Source organism: Chiloscyllium punctatum, chromosome 11 (assembly GCF_047496795.1).
Source record: "Chiloscyllium punctatum isolate Juve2018m chromosome 11, sChiPun1.3, whole genome shotgun sequence".
In the NCBI taxonomy this organism is placed as follows: Eukaryota; Metazoa; Chordata; class Chondrichthyes; order Orectolobiformes; family Hemiscylliidae; genus Chiloscyllium; species Chiloscyllium punctatum.
Window position 1 is genome coordinate 6,332,165 of NC_092749.1, and position 18,179 is coordinate 6,350,343.

An 18,179-nucleotide genomic window follows, 5' to 3' on the forward strand; every position below is an offset into this window, starting at 1 on the left:
GAGGAACAAAGAAATGGCAGAAGAATTGAATTGGTACTTCAGATCTGTGTTCACTGGGGAATACACAAGCAATCTCCCTGAGGTAACAGTGGCTGAAGGACCAGAACTTAATGGAATTTATATTTGTCAGGAATTGGTGTTGGAGAGACTGTTAGGTCAGAAGGTTGATAAGTCCCCAGGGCCTGATGGTCTACATCCCAGGGTAAAGAAGGAGGTGGCTTGAGAAATCGTGGATGCATTGGTGATTATTTTCCAGAGTTCGGTACATTCGGGATCAGTTCCTGCGGATTGGAGGGTGGCTAACATTGTGCCACTTTTTAAGAAAGGTGGGAGAAAGAAAGCAGGAAATTATAGACCAGTTAGTCTGACCTCAGTGGTGGGAAAGATGCTGGAGTCTGTTACAAAGGATGAAATTACGACACATCTGGATAGTAGTAACAGGATAGGTCAGAGTCAGCATGGATTTATGAAGGGGAAATCATGCTTGACTAACCTTCAGGAATTTTTTGAGGATGTAACTCTGAAAATGGATGAGGGAGATCCAGTAGATGTAGTGTACCTGGACTTTCAGAAAGCTTTTGATAAAGTCCCACATAGGAGGTTAGTGAGCAAAATTAGGGTGCATGGTATTGGGGGCAAAGTACTAACTTGGATTGAAAGTTGGTTGGCTGACAGGAAACAAAGAGTAGTGATAAACAGCTCCATTTTGGAATACCAGTGGGGTACCTCAGGGATTAGTGCTGGGACCGCAGCTTTTTACAACATATGTTAATGATAGAGAAGATGGTATTAGTAATAACATTAGCAAATTTGCTGATGATACTAAGTTGGGTGGCAGAGTGAAATGTGATGAGGATGTTAGGAGATTACAGGGTGACCTGGACAGGTTAGGTGAGTGGTCAGATGCATGGCAGATGCAGTTTAATGTGGATAAATGTATGGTTATCCACTTTGGTGGCAAGAACAGGAAGGCAGGTTACTACCTAAATGGAATCAATTTAGGTAAAGGGGCAGTACAAAGAGATCTGGGTGTTCTTGTACACCAGTCAATGAAGGTAAGCATGCAGGTACAGCAGGTAGTGAGGAAGGCTAATAGCATGCTGGCATTCATAACAAGAGAGATTGAGTATAGAAGCAAAGAGGTTCTTCTGCAGCTGCACAGGGCCCTGGTGTGACCACACCTGGAGTACTGTGTGCAGTTCTGGTCTCCAAATTTGAGGAAATATATTCTGGCTATTGAGGGAGTGTAGCGTAGGTTCACGAGGTCAATTCCTGGAATGGCGGGACTACCTTACGCTGAAAGACTGGAGCGACTGGGCTTGTATACCCTTGAGTTTAAAAGACTGATTGAGACATATAAGATTATTAAAGGATTGGACACTCTGGAGGCAGGAAACATGTTTCCGCTGATGGGTGAGTGCCGAACCAGAGGACACAGCTTAAAAATACAGGGTAGACCATTTAGGACAGAGATGAGGAGAAACTTCTTCACCCAGAGAGTGGTGGCTGTGTGGAATGCCCTGCCCCAGAGGGCAGTGGAGGCCCAGTCTCTGGATTCATTTCAGAAACAGTTGGATAGAGCTCTCAACAATAGTGGAATCAAGGGTTATGGATATAAGGCAGGGACAGGATACTGATTAAGGATGATCAGCCATGATCATATTGAATGGTGGTGCAGGCTCGAAGGGCAGAATGGCCTACTCCTGCACCTATTGTCTATTGGCTCTTGTAACTAGGGATAGGCCTGGTCAGCAACACCCTCATTCCATGAATGAATAAAGGAAAAAAAGATGTAATATCTCAATTGTGCCCTCTGCCTCCATATGTTAATCTCATTTTTAGTCCTTAATCAGCCCCACTCACCTTACAATGCCCTTTTACTTATTGCCTACAGACGGCTTTGGAATTTCTTTTCATATGAGCTGCCAGTCTTTTTCCAACCTCTCTCTGCTTCTCTTATTTGCTCACTCATCACTTCTCTGCACTGTTTTAGATTCAGCTTGGTTCTTAATTATATTCTACACCATGACATTGTGAAACACTTTTTCTTCTTTATCACATCTGCTTCTTTTCTCATCCGGGGAGTTAGCATCGTAGAGTCATAGAGAGGTACAGCATGGAAACAGACTCTTCTGTCCAACCCATCCATGCCGACCAGATATCCCAACCCAATCTAGTCCGACCTGCCAGTACCCGGCCCATATCCCTCCAAACCCTTCCTATTCATATACCCATCCAAATGCCTCTTAAATGTTGCAATTGTACCAGCCTCCACCACATCCTCTGGCAGCTCATTCCACACACATACCACCTTCTGCATGAAAAATTTGCCTCTTAGGTCTCTTATATATCTTTCCCCTCTCACCCTAAACCTATGCCCTCTAGTTCTGGACTCCCTGACTCCAGGGAAAAGATTTTGTCTATTAATCCTATCCATGCCCCTCATAATTTTGTAAATTTCTATAAGGTCACCTCTCAGCCTCCAACGCTCCAGGGAAAACAGCCCCAGCCTGTTCAGCCTCTCCCTGTAGCTCAGATCCTCCAAACCCTGGCAACATCCTTCAAAATCTTTTCTGAACCCTTGCAAGTTTCACGACTTCTTTCCAATAGGAAGGAGACCAGTATTGCACGCAATATTCCAACAGTGGCCTAACCATGTTGCAACATGGCCTCCCAACTCCTGTACTCAATACTCTGACCAATAAAGGAAAGCATACCAAACCCCTTCTTCACTATCCTATCTAACTGCGACTCCACTTTCAAGGAATTATGAACCTGCACTCCAAGGTCTCTTTGTTCAGCAACACTCCCTAGGACCTTACCATTAAGTGGATAGGTCCTGCTTAGATTTGCTTTCCCATAATGCAGCACCTCGCATTTATCTGAATTAAACTCCATCTGCCACTTCTCAGTCCATTGGCCCATCTGGCCCAGATCCTGTTGTAATCTGAGGTAACCCTCTTCACTGTCCACTACACCTCCAATTTTGGTGTCATCTGCAAACTTACTAACTGTACCTCTTATGCTCGCATCCGAATCATTTACGTAAATGTCAAAAAGTAGAGGACCCAGCACTGATCCTTGTGGCACTCCACTGGTCACAGGCCTCCAGTCTGAAAAACAATCCTTCACCACCTCTCTCTGTCTTCTACCTTTGAGCCAGTTCTGTATCCAAATGGCTAGTTCTCGCTGTATTCCGTGAGATCGAACCTTGCGAATCAGTCTCCCATGGGAAACCTTGTTGAACGCCTTACTGAAGTCCACATATAGATCACATCTATTGCTCTGCCCTCATCAATCTTCTTTGTTACTTCTTCAAAAAACTCAATCAAGTTTGTGAAACATGATCTCCCACACACAAAGCCATGTTGACTATCCCGAATCAGTCCTTGTCTTTCCAAATACATAGGAGAAAGTGAGGACTGCAGATGCTGGAGATCAGAGCTGAAAATGTGTTGCTGGAAAAGCGCAGGTCAGGCAGCATCCAAGGAACAGGAGAATCGACATTTCGGGCATGAGCCCTTCTTCAGGAATGAGGAGAGTGTGTCCAGCAGGCTAAGATAAAAGGTAGGGAGGAGGGACTTGGGGGAGGGGCGTTGGAAATGCAATAGGTGGAAAGAGGTCAAGGTGAGGGTGAGAGGACGGAGTGGGGGTGGGGGCGGAGAGGTCAGGAAGAAGATTGCAGGTTAGGAAGGTGGTGCTGAGTTCGAGGGTTGGGACTGAGACAAGGTGGGGGGAGGGGAAATGAGGAAACTGGAAAAATCTGAGTTCATCGCTTGTGGTTGGAGGGTTCCTAGGCAGAAGATGAGGTGCTCTTCCTCCAGCCGTTGTGTTGCTATGGTCTGGCGATGAAGGAGTCCAAGGACCTGCATGTCCTTGGTGCAGTGGGAGGGGGAGTTGAAGTGTTGAGCCACGGGGTGGTTGGGTTGGTTGGTCCGGGTGTCCCAGAGGTGTTCTCTGAAATGTTCCGCAAGTAGGCGGCCTGTCTCCCCAATATAGAGGAGGCCACATCTTGTGCAGCGGATGCAGTAAATGATGTGTGTGAAGGTGCAGGTGAATTTGTGGCGGATATGGAAGGATCCCTTGGGGCCTTGGAGGGAAGTGAGGGAGGGAGATGTGGGCGCAAGTTTTGCATTTATTGCGGTTGCAGGGGAAGGTGCCGGAGTGGAGGTTGGGTTGGTGAGGGGTGTGGACCTGACGAGGGAGTCACGGAGGGAGTGGTCTTTTCGGAATGCTGATAGGGGAGGGGAGGGAAATATATCCCTGGTGGTGGGGTCCGTTTGGAGGTGGCGGAAATGACTGATGATACGATGTATATGGAGGTTGGTGGTGGGGTGGTAGGTGAGGACCAGTGGGGTTCTGTCCTGGTGGCAATTGGAGGGGCGGGGCTCAAGGGCGGAGGAGCGGGAAGTGGGAAGTCGAGGAGATGCGGTGGAGAGCATCGTCGATCACGTCTGAGGGGAAATTACGGTCTTTGAAGAAGGAGGCCATCTGGGTGGTACAGTATTGGAACTGGTCCTCCTGGGAGCAGATGCAGCGGAGACGAAGGAATTGGGAATATGGGATGGCATTTTTACAGGGGGCAGGGAGGGAGGAGGTGTAGTCTAGGTCGCTGTGGGAGTCGGTCGGTTTATAGTAAATGTCCATGTTAATTCGGTTGCCCGAGATAGAAATGGAGAGGCCACGGAAGAGGAGGGATGTGTCTGAGACAGTCCAGGTAAATTTGAGGTCGGGGTGGAAGGTGTTGGTAAAGTGGATGGACTGTTCAACCTCCTCGTGGGAGCACGAGGCAGTGCCGATACAGTCATTGATGTAGCGAAGGAAAAGGTGGGGGGTGGTGCCAGTGTAGCTGCGGAAGATGGACTGTTCCACATATCCGATGAAGAGACAGGCATAGCTGGGGCCCATGTGGGTGCCCATGGCTAATCCTTTGGTTTGGAGGAAGTGGGAGGATTGGAAAGAGAAGTTGTGCAGAGTGACGACCAGTTCAGTCAGTCGAAGGAGGGTGTCAGTGGAAGGGTACTGGTTGGTACGGCGGGATCCTGTCCCTCAGGATTCCCTCCAACAACGTGCCCACCATCGAGGTCAGGCTCACCGGTCTATAGTTCCCTGGCTTGTTTTTACCGCCCTTCTTAAACAGTGGCACCACGTTTGCCAACCTCCAGTCTTCCAGCACCTCACCTGTGACTATCGATGATACAAATATCTCAGCAAGAGGCTCAGCAATCACTTCCCTGGCTTCCCACAGAGTTCTCGGGTACACCTGATCAGGTCCTGGGGATTTATCCACCTTTAACCGTGTCAAAACTTCCAGCACTTCCTCCTCTGTAATCTGGAATTTTTTGATGTACTTTCCCTTTTCAAGGAAATCTACATTGACTGTGTTCACCAACAGTCTTTTTCTGCCCTTCCCAGTCCACTCCAGTCAATTCAGCCCTCATTCCGTGGTAATTACTCTTATTTAAGTTTAACAGTTGTTTCCAACTCATGTTTCTCACTCACAAACTGAAGAGTCAATAAAAGCACAAATGGACTGACATTAAAAGGCAAGGACATGGTATAAGATACAGCTATGTACTGAGTTATTGAGGAGAGACTTGAGAAGGTGAATGTGTTCTTGCGGAAAAGACAATCAAAGAGGAAACAAGAGGTGACCTTCATTGACAGTAGATGTTAGAAGTGTCACTCTTTGAGATTCCCACAGTGCAAGATGAACAGGGCTTTATATCACACATCTCCATAACAACCCATGCAGTGTTTGCCTTGGGCAGTTTTCAATTTCTGTTTTACAGATGGTAGAACCTCACTACTTATTAAGAGTATTTTGAATAATGAATGATTTTTAAAATCTGCCCAGTTCTGAGCAGATTTCTATTGGGCTGGAAGGAACTAAAATCTGGCTTTCAGTTTTGTGAAATGACAAGGCCATTAGCGTCCTGACCTGAAAACAGGAAGGTGATAAAATATTCCTCCCTCCCTCCCATTCATTCCCTCACTCCCTCTTCATTCTACTGAACCCAGAAACAATTTGACTCTCAGACCAGTGATGATGAAATCAATCCAAACTTCAGATTTACTTTCATTACAAATGATTGTTGATCTGCATCACCAAACCTCCATGTTTGATACTCTCTGTAACCTGTGGATCCTGCTGTGTCCTCCTCCTTGATCTCCTATGCTGTGGATCCTATTGATAGCAAAGTTTTCTTTTTTAAAAAAGAAATTACTCCTCAAATCAGTAGAAGTAATCATCGCAAAATGATTCACGTGTTCCAACTTCTCAAATCTATCCACGTCTCCTCAACCCTGGGAACACTGTCATGAATCTTTTCTGCACTCTCTCTAATGGCTTTGCATCCTTCCTAGAGTGTGACACCCAGGATTGGATGCAAAACTGCTCAGGCCCAAGCAGTGTTTCACATCCATGTTTAACCTTGTTTCTGAATAAAAACCAATAAAATCAGAAACAAAAACACCTAGAGCTCAGCAGATCTGGCAGCATCCTTGGAGAGAAATCAGTTATCTTTTCAGGTCAGGTTCTGAGGAAGGGTCATTCGACTGAAATGTTAACTCTGATTATGTTAATCTGATTATGTTAACTCTGATTTCTCTCCACAGATGCTCCCAGACCTGCTGAGCTTTTCAGGCAATTGCTGTTTCTGAACTCTAATTCTTGTTTAATCCTTTAGTCTTACTGCACCTGAGTATTGCTGAAAAAGATATATTTCACTGAAGGTTTTCATCTTGCTTTCTTCAGGATAATTACTCCACTTGCCAACCAATCCTGTCATACAATATCAATTAGTTTTATTGTTCTTGCAAACTGTCCTGATGTGTGCAAGATGAAAATCCTCAGTAACAGGGCATTTTTTCAGCAATTTCCAGTATTTTCTGTTCTAACATTGCCAGTCAAGTTAAACAAACTTGAAAGGAGTGCTGAAAAAGCAAATGAAATGCCCTTGATGTGCTGAGCCCATCTCCCACAGACTCAGAGTGATAGAGCTACCCACGTCATCATTTTACATTAACCTCCTTTTGCCAAGTGGGACAATGCCAAGTGTAGCAGTGAGAAGGACTCATAATTAGTGCAGGAATTTGTCTGAATGATGAATGATGTTAAATGAGCTGTCTGCTGCCTCATTGTCACTGATTAATGGGATGGTCTAATTACCTGGGTCGTTTCAGGAAGTTTCCTGGGAGAACTGAGCATGTCCCTCTCTCCAAACAGCACACAGCTGCAGCTGACACTCCTTCCTGTACCCCAGCGATCGAACCAAGATAATAGCCCCAGTTCCAAAGGCAATCCCATACCTGCCCAGGTCTTACCTCGGTTGTACTGCTTGGATTATCTCCTCCACCCCCACCCCCACCCCCAGACTCTTTTTTTTGGTAGGAGAGGGTTGCTGCCTAATGAGATTGGACTGGGGTCTCAGCCAAGCTCATCCTGAGAAGTGACATTAACTTTTTTGCATCTTCGGTCAGTGTTTTTCAGAAAGGGGATAACTACTTTCAATCAATCGATTGATCAATGACTGATACCCTCATCAATCATCGATTACATCGAATCATTAAGGGGGAGGCAATAGCCTAGTGGTATTATCACTGGACTGTTAATCCAGAGACCCAGGTTATGTTCTGGGCACCTGGGTTTGAATCCCACCATGGTGGAATGAGAATTCAGTTATAAAAATCTGGAATTAAGACTCCAATAATGACTGTGAATCATTGTCAGAAAAGCCCACCTGGTTCACTCATGTCCTTTAGGGAAGGAAGCTGCCATCCTTATCTGGTCTGGCCTACTTGTAACTCCAGACCCACAGCAATGTGGTTGACTCATTTGTCCCCCTGCATAAATAGGAATGGGCAATAAGTGCTGGCCCACCCAGTGACAACCTGTGAATGAATTTTTTTTTAAAAATCCTTGTCAATCAATCATTGATACCTTCAGTCAATGATAAACCATCTCTCTTACACACTGTGTTCTGAACATGTACGAGAGTTGAAATTAAGACACATGAGTAATTTAATTTTCTCTCTCTCTCCCCCCCCTCTCTCTCTGTCCTTCTCTCCTCTCATCAGTCACTCTGTGACTCCCTGCTCAATTAAGACTCACTGGTGATTTTCTGTATGGTGTCTGTGTTTAATTAACTACATCATTCCTGTGAACAGACGGTGACAGTGTCTGTAATGATACATGTGGGACCTCCATTCCTTCCAACTGAGTTTTATCAGGAGCAAAGGAGTTAAAGTTGCAAGCTGCATTCCTGTCTTTCGAGGAACATCTCCCATGATGAACACAGTGCCTGAGCTCAGTGCTGAGAAACAGAAATAAACATTGTGTCAGTCTCTAACTCACCGCTGCTCAATGATGCTGTATTCTGCTGTTGTCTCCCTATTAGTCATGCTCTGTTAATTTAATTGTCTAAGTGTCTGCACTATTTTTGTGTTTGCCCTGAGGATAGTGACCCATATAAACCTGTTGAAGCTCAGCGTTCCCCGGGCTCAGTTTGAGACGACATTCTGCTGGAACAGCTTTCCATTATTTTCCATCAAATTCCTTCCGCTCTAATTGTCTGTGAGCTTTGTGGAAAATATTAGCGGCCAGCTTCTGCAAACTCTTCTTGACTTCCTAGTTTTTTGTGTTCTGTATCCTGCCTCATAAAGGGTTATTACAGCACACAAAATGGCCACTTGGCCCATCAATTCCATGCAGGCTCTCAGTATAGCGATCTGATTAGTCCCACCCCTGGGCTCTATCTTTATTTCTTTCAAATTTCCATCTGGTTCCTTTATAATTATCCATCATCTTCACTTTCACGGCCCCCAACCCTTTCAGTCAGTTTCAGACGTTAACTGGGTGAAGGAGCGTTTCTTCACATTCGGAGAGCATCTTTTGGCCAATCTGGCTCTCCCTGTTTTGATACCATCATGATTTGGAGATGCTGGTGTTGGATTGGGGTGTACAAAGTTAAAAATCACACAACACCAGGTTATAGTCTGTGTCTGTCTGTTTCTGTGTCTGTCTATAACCCTGGTGTTGTGTGATTTTTAACTTTGGCTTGATACCAGCAGTTAATTGAAACAGCTTTCCCTGGTTGACCTTATCCGAAGCTGTGATAACCTTGCCCACCGTGGTCTAACCTACTCACTATCTCCTTTACTGCAAGAGAACAGTCCAAACTTATCTCCCCTGGCCTTGTCACAAAAACCCTTTGAAATAATATAGAGTCATAGAGCTGTACAGCACAGAGACAGTCCCTTCAGTCCAACTCATCCATGCCAATCAGATATCCTAAATAAATCCAGCGCCATGTGCCAGCATTTGGCCCATATCCCTCTTACACCCCTCCTATTCAAATACCAATCAAGATCCCTTTCAAATGTGTTGTATTCAGACCAGCCTCCACCACTTCCTCTGTCAGCTCATTCCATTCATGCACCACACTCTGTGTGAAAAGGTTCCCCCAGGTCCCTTTTGTGTCTTCCCCCTCACCTTAAACCTATGCCCTCTAATTTTGGTCTCCTCTACGCATAGGAAAAGTCCTTGGCTAATACTGTACACTGAATGTTGCAATTTCTATATGTGCTGTAATATAACCGAGGATTCTGTGTTGTAATTTAATTGTGACCAGTAATATGATTGAGTGTATGCTGTAATAGAGTCATAGTCATAGAGATGTGCAGCATGGAAACAGACCCTTCAGTCCAACCCGTCCATGCGACCAGTATCGGAGAAATTAGCCCAATAAATTAGAGATCACAAAGCACAGCTCGAAGTGAAATTGACAAACAGTCTATTAGTACAGCGATATCGTGGAAGAGGAATTGACTATGCTGAAACAGCACAGAGAGTCTGTCCAGGTAGCTGAGAATTCTATTCCTTGAGCTGAGGAAGAGGCCAGTTTTTATAACAATATTGTACAATAGGGCAAATCAAAAATGGAGAAAATACAATGTGTCTGGAAATGGAGTAATCTACTCGGAAAACAGTTATTGGATGAACGTCCTGATTCTCGATACAATGCAACATGCTGACAGTATCAATGGGTGCGGGGCTCCCATTCCTCTTCACAGGCAGGTGCTAATGTCTCCTCTGAAACAGTAAGGTGCTTCTATTGTCCTGTCCTGGGAGCAATGCTGTTGGTGGTGCCTCACTGTCTGACCTGTTCTTTGTGTGGGTTTGGTATTGCTGGGTTATGAGACTGCCCTCAGAGCTTCGGGAGAGCTGTGTTGATCTGACATTGTTAGTGGGTGCCGGGAAGTGCATTCCCTTGTCTGCGAGTGCTGTCTGATTTCACTTGTCAGCCTGCTTGGTCCCTGCTGAGGCATTCTGGGTGTTTTTGATATAGTTTGGCCAAGTTTGCTTTTCTCTGTTCTGTGTGGGCCTACTATGGGTTGGCAGGGTGGCAGATCTTTTCCCACAGTCAGATTTCCCAACCCAGTCAACTCCCACCTGCCAGCACCCGGCCCATATCCCTCCAAACCCTTCCTATTCATATACCCATCCAGATGCCTCTTAAATGTTGCAATCGTAGTAGCCTCCTCCATTTCTTCTGGCAGCTAATTCCATACACATACCACACCCTGCGTGAAAAAGTTGCCCCTCAGGTCTCTTTTATATTTTTCCCCTCTCACCCTAACCCTATGCCCTCTAGTTCTGGACACCCCATGTCAGGGAAGATACTTTGTCTATTTATCCTATTCATGCCCCTCATGATTTTATAAACTTCTATAAGGTCACCCCTCAGCCTCCAACATTCCAGGGAAAACAGACCCAGCCTATTCAACCTCTCCCTTTAGCTCAAATCCTCCAACCCTGGCAACATCCTTGTAAATCTTTTCTGAACCCTTTCAAGTTTCACAACATCTTTCCGATAGGAAGGAGACAGAAATTGCACGCAATATTTCTAAAACTGGCCTAATCAATGTCCTGTACAGTCACAACATGACCTCCCAAGTCCTGTCCTCAATACTCTGACCAATAATTCAATGTTTGTGAGAAGATTTGTAGCTTGGGTGCTCGTTGTTGTGGTTCTGTTCGCCGAGCTGAGAATTTGTGTTGCAGACGTTTCGTCCCTCGTCTAGGTAACATCCTCAGTGCTTGGGAGCCTCCTGTGAAGCGCTTCTGTGATGTTTCCTCCGGCATTTATAGTGATTTGTATCTGCCTCTTCCGGTTGTCAGTTCCAGCTGTCTGCTGCAGTGGTCGGTATATTGGGTCCAGGTCGATGTGCTTATTGATTGAACCTATGGATGAATGCCATGCCTCTAGGAATTCCCTGAACAGCCAGGGAATATAACTGAGCACAGAGTGCTGTATTTTAATTGTGTGCTGTAACATAATGAAGCACCGAGTGAAGTAACATAACTGAATTTCTGCTCCTTTCTCCTGCAGGTTCTGAACGATCTCGACACTCACCTGAAGCAGTCGGAGTATTTCCGTCTGTTTTGGTTCCCTCACACTGATAAGGTCACAGTTAGCTATGCAGACCCTACAGACAAGGTGAAGTCATGGCTTATTCATATTTACTTAGAATAGAGGCAGAGGGAATACAAAGTGAGGAGTTTGAGCCGTGCAAATCCACCAGTGCTCCTACTTTAGAGTCAGCAACACTCCTGGCCATCTCCCTACACTGAAGACTAGGCTATATATGGAGAGACACTTGGGTGATATCTGGTCAAGCCAAATAGTCTCATGTGCTCATGTCGGCTGTGTGGAAGAAACAGAGAGGGTACATCTGTTTCAGGAACCTAGGTAAAAACAATGACTGCAGATGCTGGAAACCAGATTCTGGATTAGTGGTGCTGGAAGAGCACAGCAGTTCAGGCAGCATCCAAGGAGCTTCGAAATTGACATTTTGGGCAAAAGCCCTTCATCAGGAATAAAGGCAGAGAGCCTGAAGCATGGAGAGATAAGCTAGAGAAGGGTGGGGTTGGGGAGAAAGTAGCACAGAGTACAATAGTTGAGTGGGGGAAGGGATGAAGGTGATAGGTCGGGGGCGGGGGACGGTGGAGTGGATGGATGGAAAAGAAGATAGGCAGGTAGGACAAGTCATGGGGACAGTGCTGAGCTGGAAGTTTGGAACTAGGGTGAGGTGGGGGGAGGGGAAATGAGGAAACTGTTGAAGTCCACATTGACGCCCTGGGGTTGAAGTGTTCCGAGGCGGAAGTTGAGGCGTTCTTCCTCCAGGCGCCTGGTGGTGAGGGAGAGGCGGTGAAGGAGGCCCAGGACCTCCATGTCCTCGGCAGAGTGGGAGGGGGAGTTGAAATGTTGGGCCACAGGGCGGTGCAGGTGTCCCGGAGATGTTCCCTAAAGCGCTCTGCTAGGAGGCGCCCAGTCTCCCCAATGTAGAGGAGACCACATTGGGAGCAACGGATACAACAAATTATATTAGTGGATGTGCAAGTAAAACTTTGATGGATGTGGAAGGCTCCTTTAGGGCCTTGGATAGAGGTGAGGGAGGAGGTGTGGGCGCAGGTTTTAGAGTTCCTGCGGTGGCAGGGGAAAGTGCCAGAATGGGAGGGTGGGTCGTAGGGGGGCATGGACCTGACCAGGTAGTCACGGAGGGAACGGTCTTTGCGGAAGGCGGAAAGGGTTGGGGAGGGAAATATATCCCTGGTAGTGGGGTCTGTTTGGAGGTGGCAGAAATGTCAGCGGATGATTTGGTTTATGCGAAGGTTGGTAGGGTAGACGGTGAGCACCAGGGGCGTTCTGTCCTTGTTACGGTTGGAGGGGTGAGGTCTGAGGGCGGAGGTGCGGGATGTGGACGAGATGCGTTGGAGGGCATCTTTAACCACGTGGGAAGGGGAATTGCGGTCTCCAAAGAAGGAGGCCATCTGGTGTGTTCTATGGTGGTACTGGTCCTCCTGGGAGCAGATACGGCGGAGGCGGAGGATTTGGGAATACGGGATGGCATTTTTGCAAGAGGTAGGATGGGAAGAGGTGTAATCCAGGTAGCTGTGGGAGTCGATGGGTTTGTAATAAATGTCAGTATCAAGTCAGTTGTCATTAATGGAGATGGAGAGGTCCAGGAAGGGGAGGGAGGTGTCAGAGATGGTCCAGGTAAATTTTAGGACAGGGTGGAATGTGTTGGTGAAATTGATGAGTTGCTCAACCTCATCGCAGGAGCATGAGGTGGTGCCAATGCAGTCATCAATGTAGTGGAGGAAGAGGTGGGGAGTGGTGCCGGAAGATCGACTGTTCTACATAGCCAACAAACAGACAGGCATAGCTGGGGCCCATACATGTGCCCATGGCTATCCCTTTAGACTGGAGGAAGTGGGAGGATTCAAAGGAGAAATTGTTAAGGGTGAGGACCAGTTCGGCCAAACGAATGAGTGTCAGTGGAAGGGTATTGTTGGGGACATCGGGAGAGGAAAAAAACGGAGGGCTTGGAGACCCTGGTCATGGCGGATGGAGGTGTAGAGGGATTAGATATCCATGGTGAAGATGAGGCGTTGGGGGCCGGGGAAACGGAAGTCTTGGAGGAGGTGGAGGGCGTGGGTGGTGTCTCCAACGTATGTGGGGAGTTCCTGGACTAGGGGGAATAGGACAGTGTTGAGGTAGGTAGAGGTGAGTTCAGTGGGGCAGGAGCATGCTGAGACAATGGGTCGGCCAGGGTGGTCAGGCTTGTGGATCTTGGGAAGGAGGTAGAACCGTGCAGTGCGGGGTTCCCAGACTATGAGGTTGGAAGCTGTGGGTGGAAGATCTTCTGAGGTGATGAGGTTCTGTATGGTCTGGGAGATGATGGTTTGGTGATGGGGGGGTGGGGTCAAGGTCGAGGGCGCGGTAGGAAGAGGTGTCCTCGAGTTGGCGTTTGGCTTCAGCAGTGTAGAGGTCAGTGTGCCAGACTACCACTGCACCCCCTTTATCTGCTAGCTATATGGTGAGGTTGGGATTGGAGCAGAGGGATTGGAGGGCTGCGCGTTGTGAGGGTGAGAGGTTGGAGTGGGGGAGGGGGGTAGACAGGTTGAGGCAGTTAATGTCCCAGCGGCAGTTGGAAATGAAGAGGTCGAGGGCAGGTAATAGGCCAGCACGGGGTGTCCAGGTGGATGCAGTGTGTTGGAGGTGGGCGAAGGGGTCCTCGGAAGGTGGGCGGGAGTCCTGATTGTGAAAGTAAGCTCGGAGGCGGAAGCGACGGAAGAAGTGTTCGACGTCACGGCTTGTATTAAATTCATTGATGCGTGGACGGAGGGGGATGAAGGTGAGTCCTTTGCTGAGGACTGATCGTTTGTCCTCAGTGAGTGGGAGGTCTGGGGGGATGGTGAAAACTCAGCAGGGCTGGGAGCTGGGATCTGGTGTGGGTGTAGAGCTGGGAGTGGGGGCGGAGCCAGTAACTGGCGTGGGTGTGATGGTGGGGGGAATGGGAGTGGAGTCAAGAGCAGGGATGGTGTTCCCCTCAGGGTTCTGTCGGCCGGAAATGGTGACAGTGGGATATGTGGGGGGCGTGTCAGCAGAATGCAGGTGAGTGGCGTTGGTGGGGGCGGAAGTGGTGGCAGACACGGCAGTAGGGGTGGCGGAAGTCACTGAGCGTGTGACATCAGCGATGATGTGAGGGGCGGAAGTGATGTCACATGTGATGCATGAGGAATTGTGAGGAGCGGAAGTGGTTGTGGGAGTGGCCATTATGGGGGCGGAAGTGACGTCATCAATCAGCGTGGGGGTGGCAGCTGCACCAGCCACATGGCTAATGGTGTCCAAGCAGTCCCAGAGGCCGGGGGAATCTTCTGGAATGTTTGAGGAGCGCTGGTTATGGAGGTAGGTAGATAAAGGTTTGTTGTACTTACAGTTTTTGATGTTTGAGATGGAGTTGAAATATTGTTTGTTGAGAGTATGAATTCTCCTGAGGATGTAGTACAGAGTGGGCCCTTTGCAATTCTGAGAGAGTGTGGCCCTCAGCTGAGGCAGGGCTGACTGGAGAGAGGTTAGGTGACGGCGCATTGCTGCAAGCGTGGAGCGGAGGATCTTGAAGGAGAACCGTTGCTGGTGTTTTTGAATCTGTAGTCTGTACAGTTTGTCCTGTTCGGGTCCGAACTCTGCTGGTTTAAAGGTGGTCCAGAGTCGGTGTGGGATGAGTTGGTAATGGAGGCAGGCAGTGAGGAAGCAAATGTGGCTGTGGTAGCGAGTTTGTTTCAGGACATGGTTGAAGAGCTTCAGGGCAGAGGAAATGACCTGGGAGTTGCAGTGTGAGAGGGACTCCCTGAGATTCTTGTAGAGAGAGGAGGAAAACTTCTTCAAGACAGGCATCCTTGCAAAAGGATTCGCAGTAGGGTTAAACCCTCACCTTCCTGGACCTCTCCATCTCCATTAATGTCCCTCCCCACCTGGTCCCTCCCACACCTCCACTCCACCCTCGCCCCAGACCTATCACCTTCATCCCCTCCCCCACTCACCCATTGTACTCTATGCTACTTTCTCCCCAGCCCCACCCTCCTCTAGCTTACCTTTCCATGCTTCAGGCTCACTGCCTTTATTCCTGATGAAGGGCTTTTGCCCGAAACGTCGATTTTACTGCTCCTCGGATGCTGCCTGAACTGCTGTGCTGTTTCAGGAACCTGCCAGCCCAGACAGTATTAGTGGGACCAGGACAGAGTGTGATCCCTCAGCCGATCCTATGTTTGTTGGGATAGGGATTGTGTTTAAATCCCTGTTTTTGAGTAGGTTTGATTGTACTGTTTGCTTTATTCCAGCCAGTTAAAACCACTTCCAGTTGGCTGTGGAACTATGCCATTGGCTATTACCTGCTGGAGTTCCTGTTGTGGATCAGGTCAGTGCCAAACCCTCAATCCCACATCCCAGGTCACTGATCCATCCCACCAAAACTATCACAGTCGTGGCAGCACCTGTAAACTGAAACAAGGAGTTAATCATGCCGATGTAAAACCTATACAGGAGGTGCCTTTGTTAATGAGACTTGATTAATCTGGTCAACACCGTCCATTCCAACCTCCATGAATGTGACTCCATTCAAATCTCTATGGCTTATTTCCTAAACTACACCAAAATCCAGTTCACCTATCAGTGCTGTGCTTTCAGACTCCCAGCCTGGCAATGGCCCAGATTTAAAATCCAAATCCATGTTTTCATCAGATTCCAAGACCACATTGCTCCTTGTCTCTGGAATCCCTGCAGAACTCTCCAATATGTGCATCGCTATTTCTGCTCGTTTGCTAATGGCTCCACCATTAGCCGCTCTGCCACCAATTGCAGAGGCCCCAAGCTCTGCAAATCTCTCACTAAACATCTGCCCCTCACTTTCCTGTTTTAAGATGCTCCTCTTTAGCCAAACATGAGGCTATCTGCCCAAATATCTCATTAAGTAGCTTGGTGTAACATTCACTCTGATTTACATTTGTGAGAAACACTTTAGGGTGGTTTATTGAAAGGCGCTAGATAAATAGAAATTGTTGCAGTGAAACAGCTTGGGATGCTTTATGTTACAAGTTGTATGTAATGTTAAATTATTGTTGATTGGGAACAAAATGAACGTTGGGGCGAAAGGCATGTTTTACAGCTTCCCAAGCTGCTTTCTGCTGAGAGGAGTCCACATACGCTGTAAATAGTTTATGAAGCGACACTGTGCCATCACAGTGAGAATTTCTGAAAAGTCGATATTGGGGTAAGGACATTGATACTGGTACCACACTACTCTTTGCTGGACTGTTATACTGCATTTCCATCAGTAATGTTCCAAACTCCTATGAAATAGCAGCTGCTTTGACAAATCTGGATTGGAGACAGAGTGGACTATCACACCCATCTAATCCAACATCCATACACTCTGTCCCTCTGAAACATTCCCTCCGCACTCTTGTTCTTACAGTAATGCGCAAATATTCCCCAACCTTACACACTCACCCACCCTGACTCTAAGGCTCACTCATGCACACACACAGATGAGCTTCTGACCTCAGTCTGATCTGGAACAAACCCTGGGTCCTTCAGCAACTCTGTATTTTTGTCTGTTTCCTTTAATTTTGAATTTTGTGTCCTCTGTTGATCAGATCAAGCTGAGGGTCATTCTCAACATCTACTTATGCACAAAATCACTGGTCTATCCAGAGAATCGCACCCCTCTCTACTCCAATCCATCCACATTTATTGTATTTTTTTCTTTTTTCTTTTATTTCTCTTTTTTTAAATTTTTTTTTTATTTTTCCTTTCTCTTTTTTTTCTTCTTCTTTTCTCAAAAGGTGCACAAATCTTTATTCAAATTTCTACCACCAGGAAGAAAAGAAACACCCGAGTGGCCAGTGACAAGCAGTGCCCTTCATATCAAAGGGCAATGCTGTGTGATCAGACAGTGAAGGGTGGGGGGGGGCAGGGATTAAATCAAAATAGAGTTGGACGGGCAAATAATGCACTCCACTCCCTGCAGCGCCCACCTCTCCCTGAACAACACCAGAGTGTCGGTGGATACCGTGTGCTCCTTTTCCAGAGACAGCCAGGCATTGTATTTTAGAGGATGTGCGCATCATTGACTAGACCAGCCTTTATTGTCCAATTCAGAGTCAATCACATTGCTGTGAGTCTAGAGTCATGTGTAGACCAGACCTGGATAGGACTGCATTTGCCTTCCCTAAAGGGCATTAGTGAACCAGATGGGATTGTTACAGCAGTGGTTAGCTATGGAATTTAAATCAGATGAGAATTGAAACTATAACCTGATAACATTAGCTTGGGACTCTGGATGATGAGTCCGGTGACATTACCACAATGTCAACTATTCAACTTCCACTCTGACACCTCCCTGTCTCTGTAATGTTCTCCAGCCTCTCCATTCTCAGACAAATCTGCACTCCTTCACTTCTGGCCCCTTGAGTGCAATGATGAGTCAAGAATGCCTCATGGATTATGGATTTGGGCTTGAACGAAGCCAAACTAATTGTCAGTGTCATTCCTGAGTGAACTTCCTAACCGTTAACCCTCTGATATCCTTACAGCACCTTCTTCCCTTGCCTGGTGCCCTGGATTAATCGTTTCTACTTTTGGCTGGTTTACTCAGCAAAGATCGAGCAGGTCAAACGCAGTGACAAGGCTTTCAACTTTGACTGTCTCTTCAAGCAACATGTGTCAGATTGGTCTATCCCCATGTAAGTAGCACCTCCTTACACTCTGTGCTGTCAGGGCTGAGCACTGCCTTCCAACCAGGGCTCAAACCAGTCTTCATTCGAGGGCTGC

General features: G+C 47.2%; 1 protein-coding gene across 1 annotated transcript in view; it reads left to right on the plus strand.

Annotated features, from left to right (window-relative positions):
• LOC140482699 (L-gulonolactone oxidase-like) overlaps window positions 1-18,179 on the plus strand; it is a 50,924-nt gene that overhangs the window by 28,607 nt on the left and 4,138 nt on the right. The window contains exons 8-10 of the mRNA XM_072580230.1: window positions 11,394-11,501; window positions 15,689-15,765; window positions 17,942-18,091. Of these exons, the coding sequence (XP_072436331.1) occupies window positions 11,394-11,501; window positions 15,689-15,765; window positions 17,942-18,091 (335 nt within the window). The remainder of the gene's footprint in view (window positions 1-11,393; window positions 11,502-15,688; window positions 15,766-17,941; window positions 18,092-18,179) is intronic.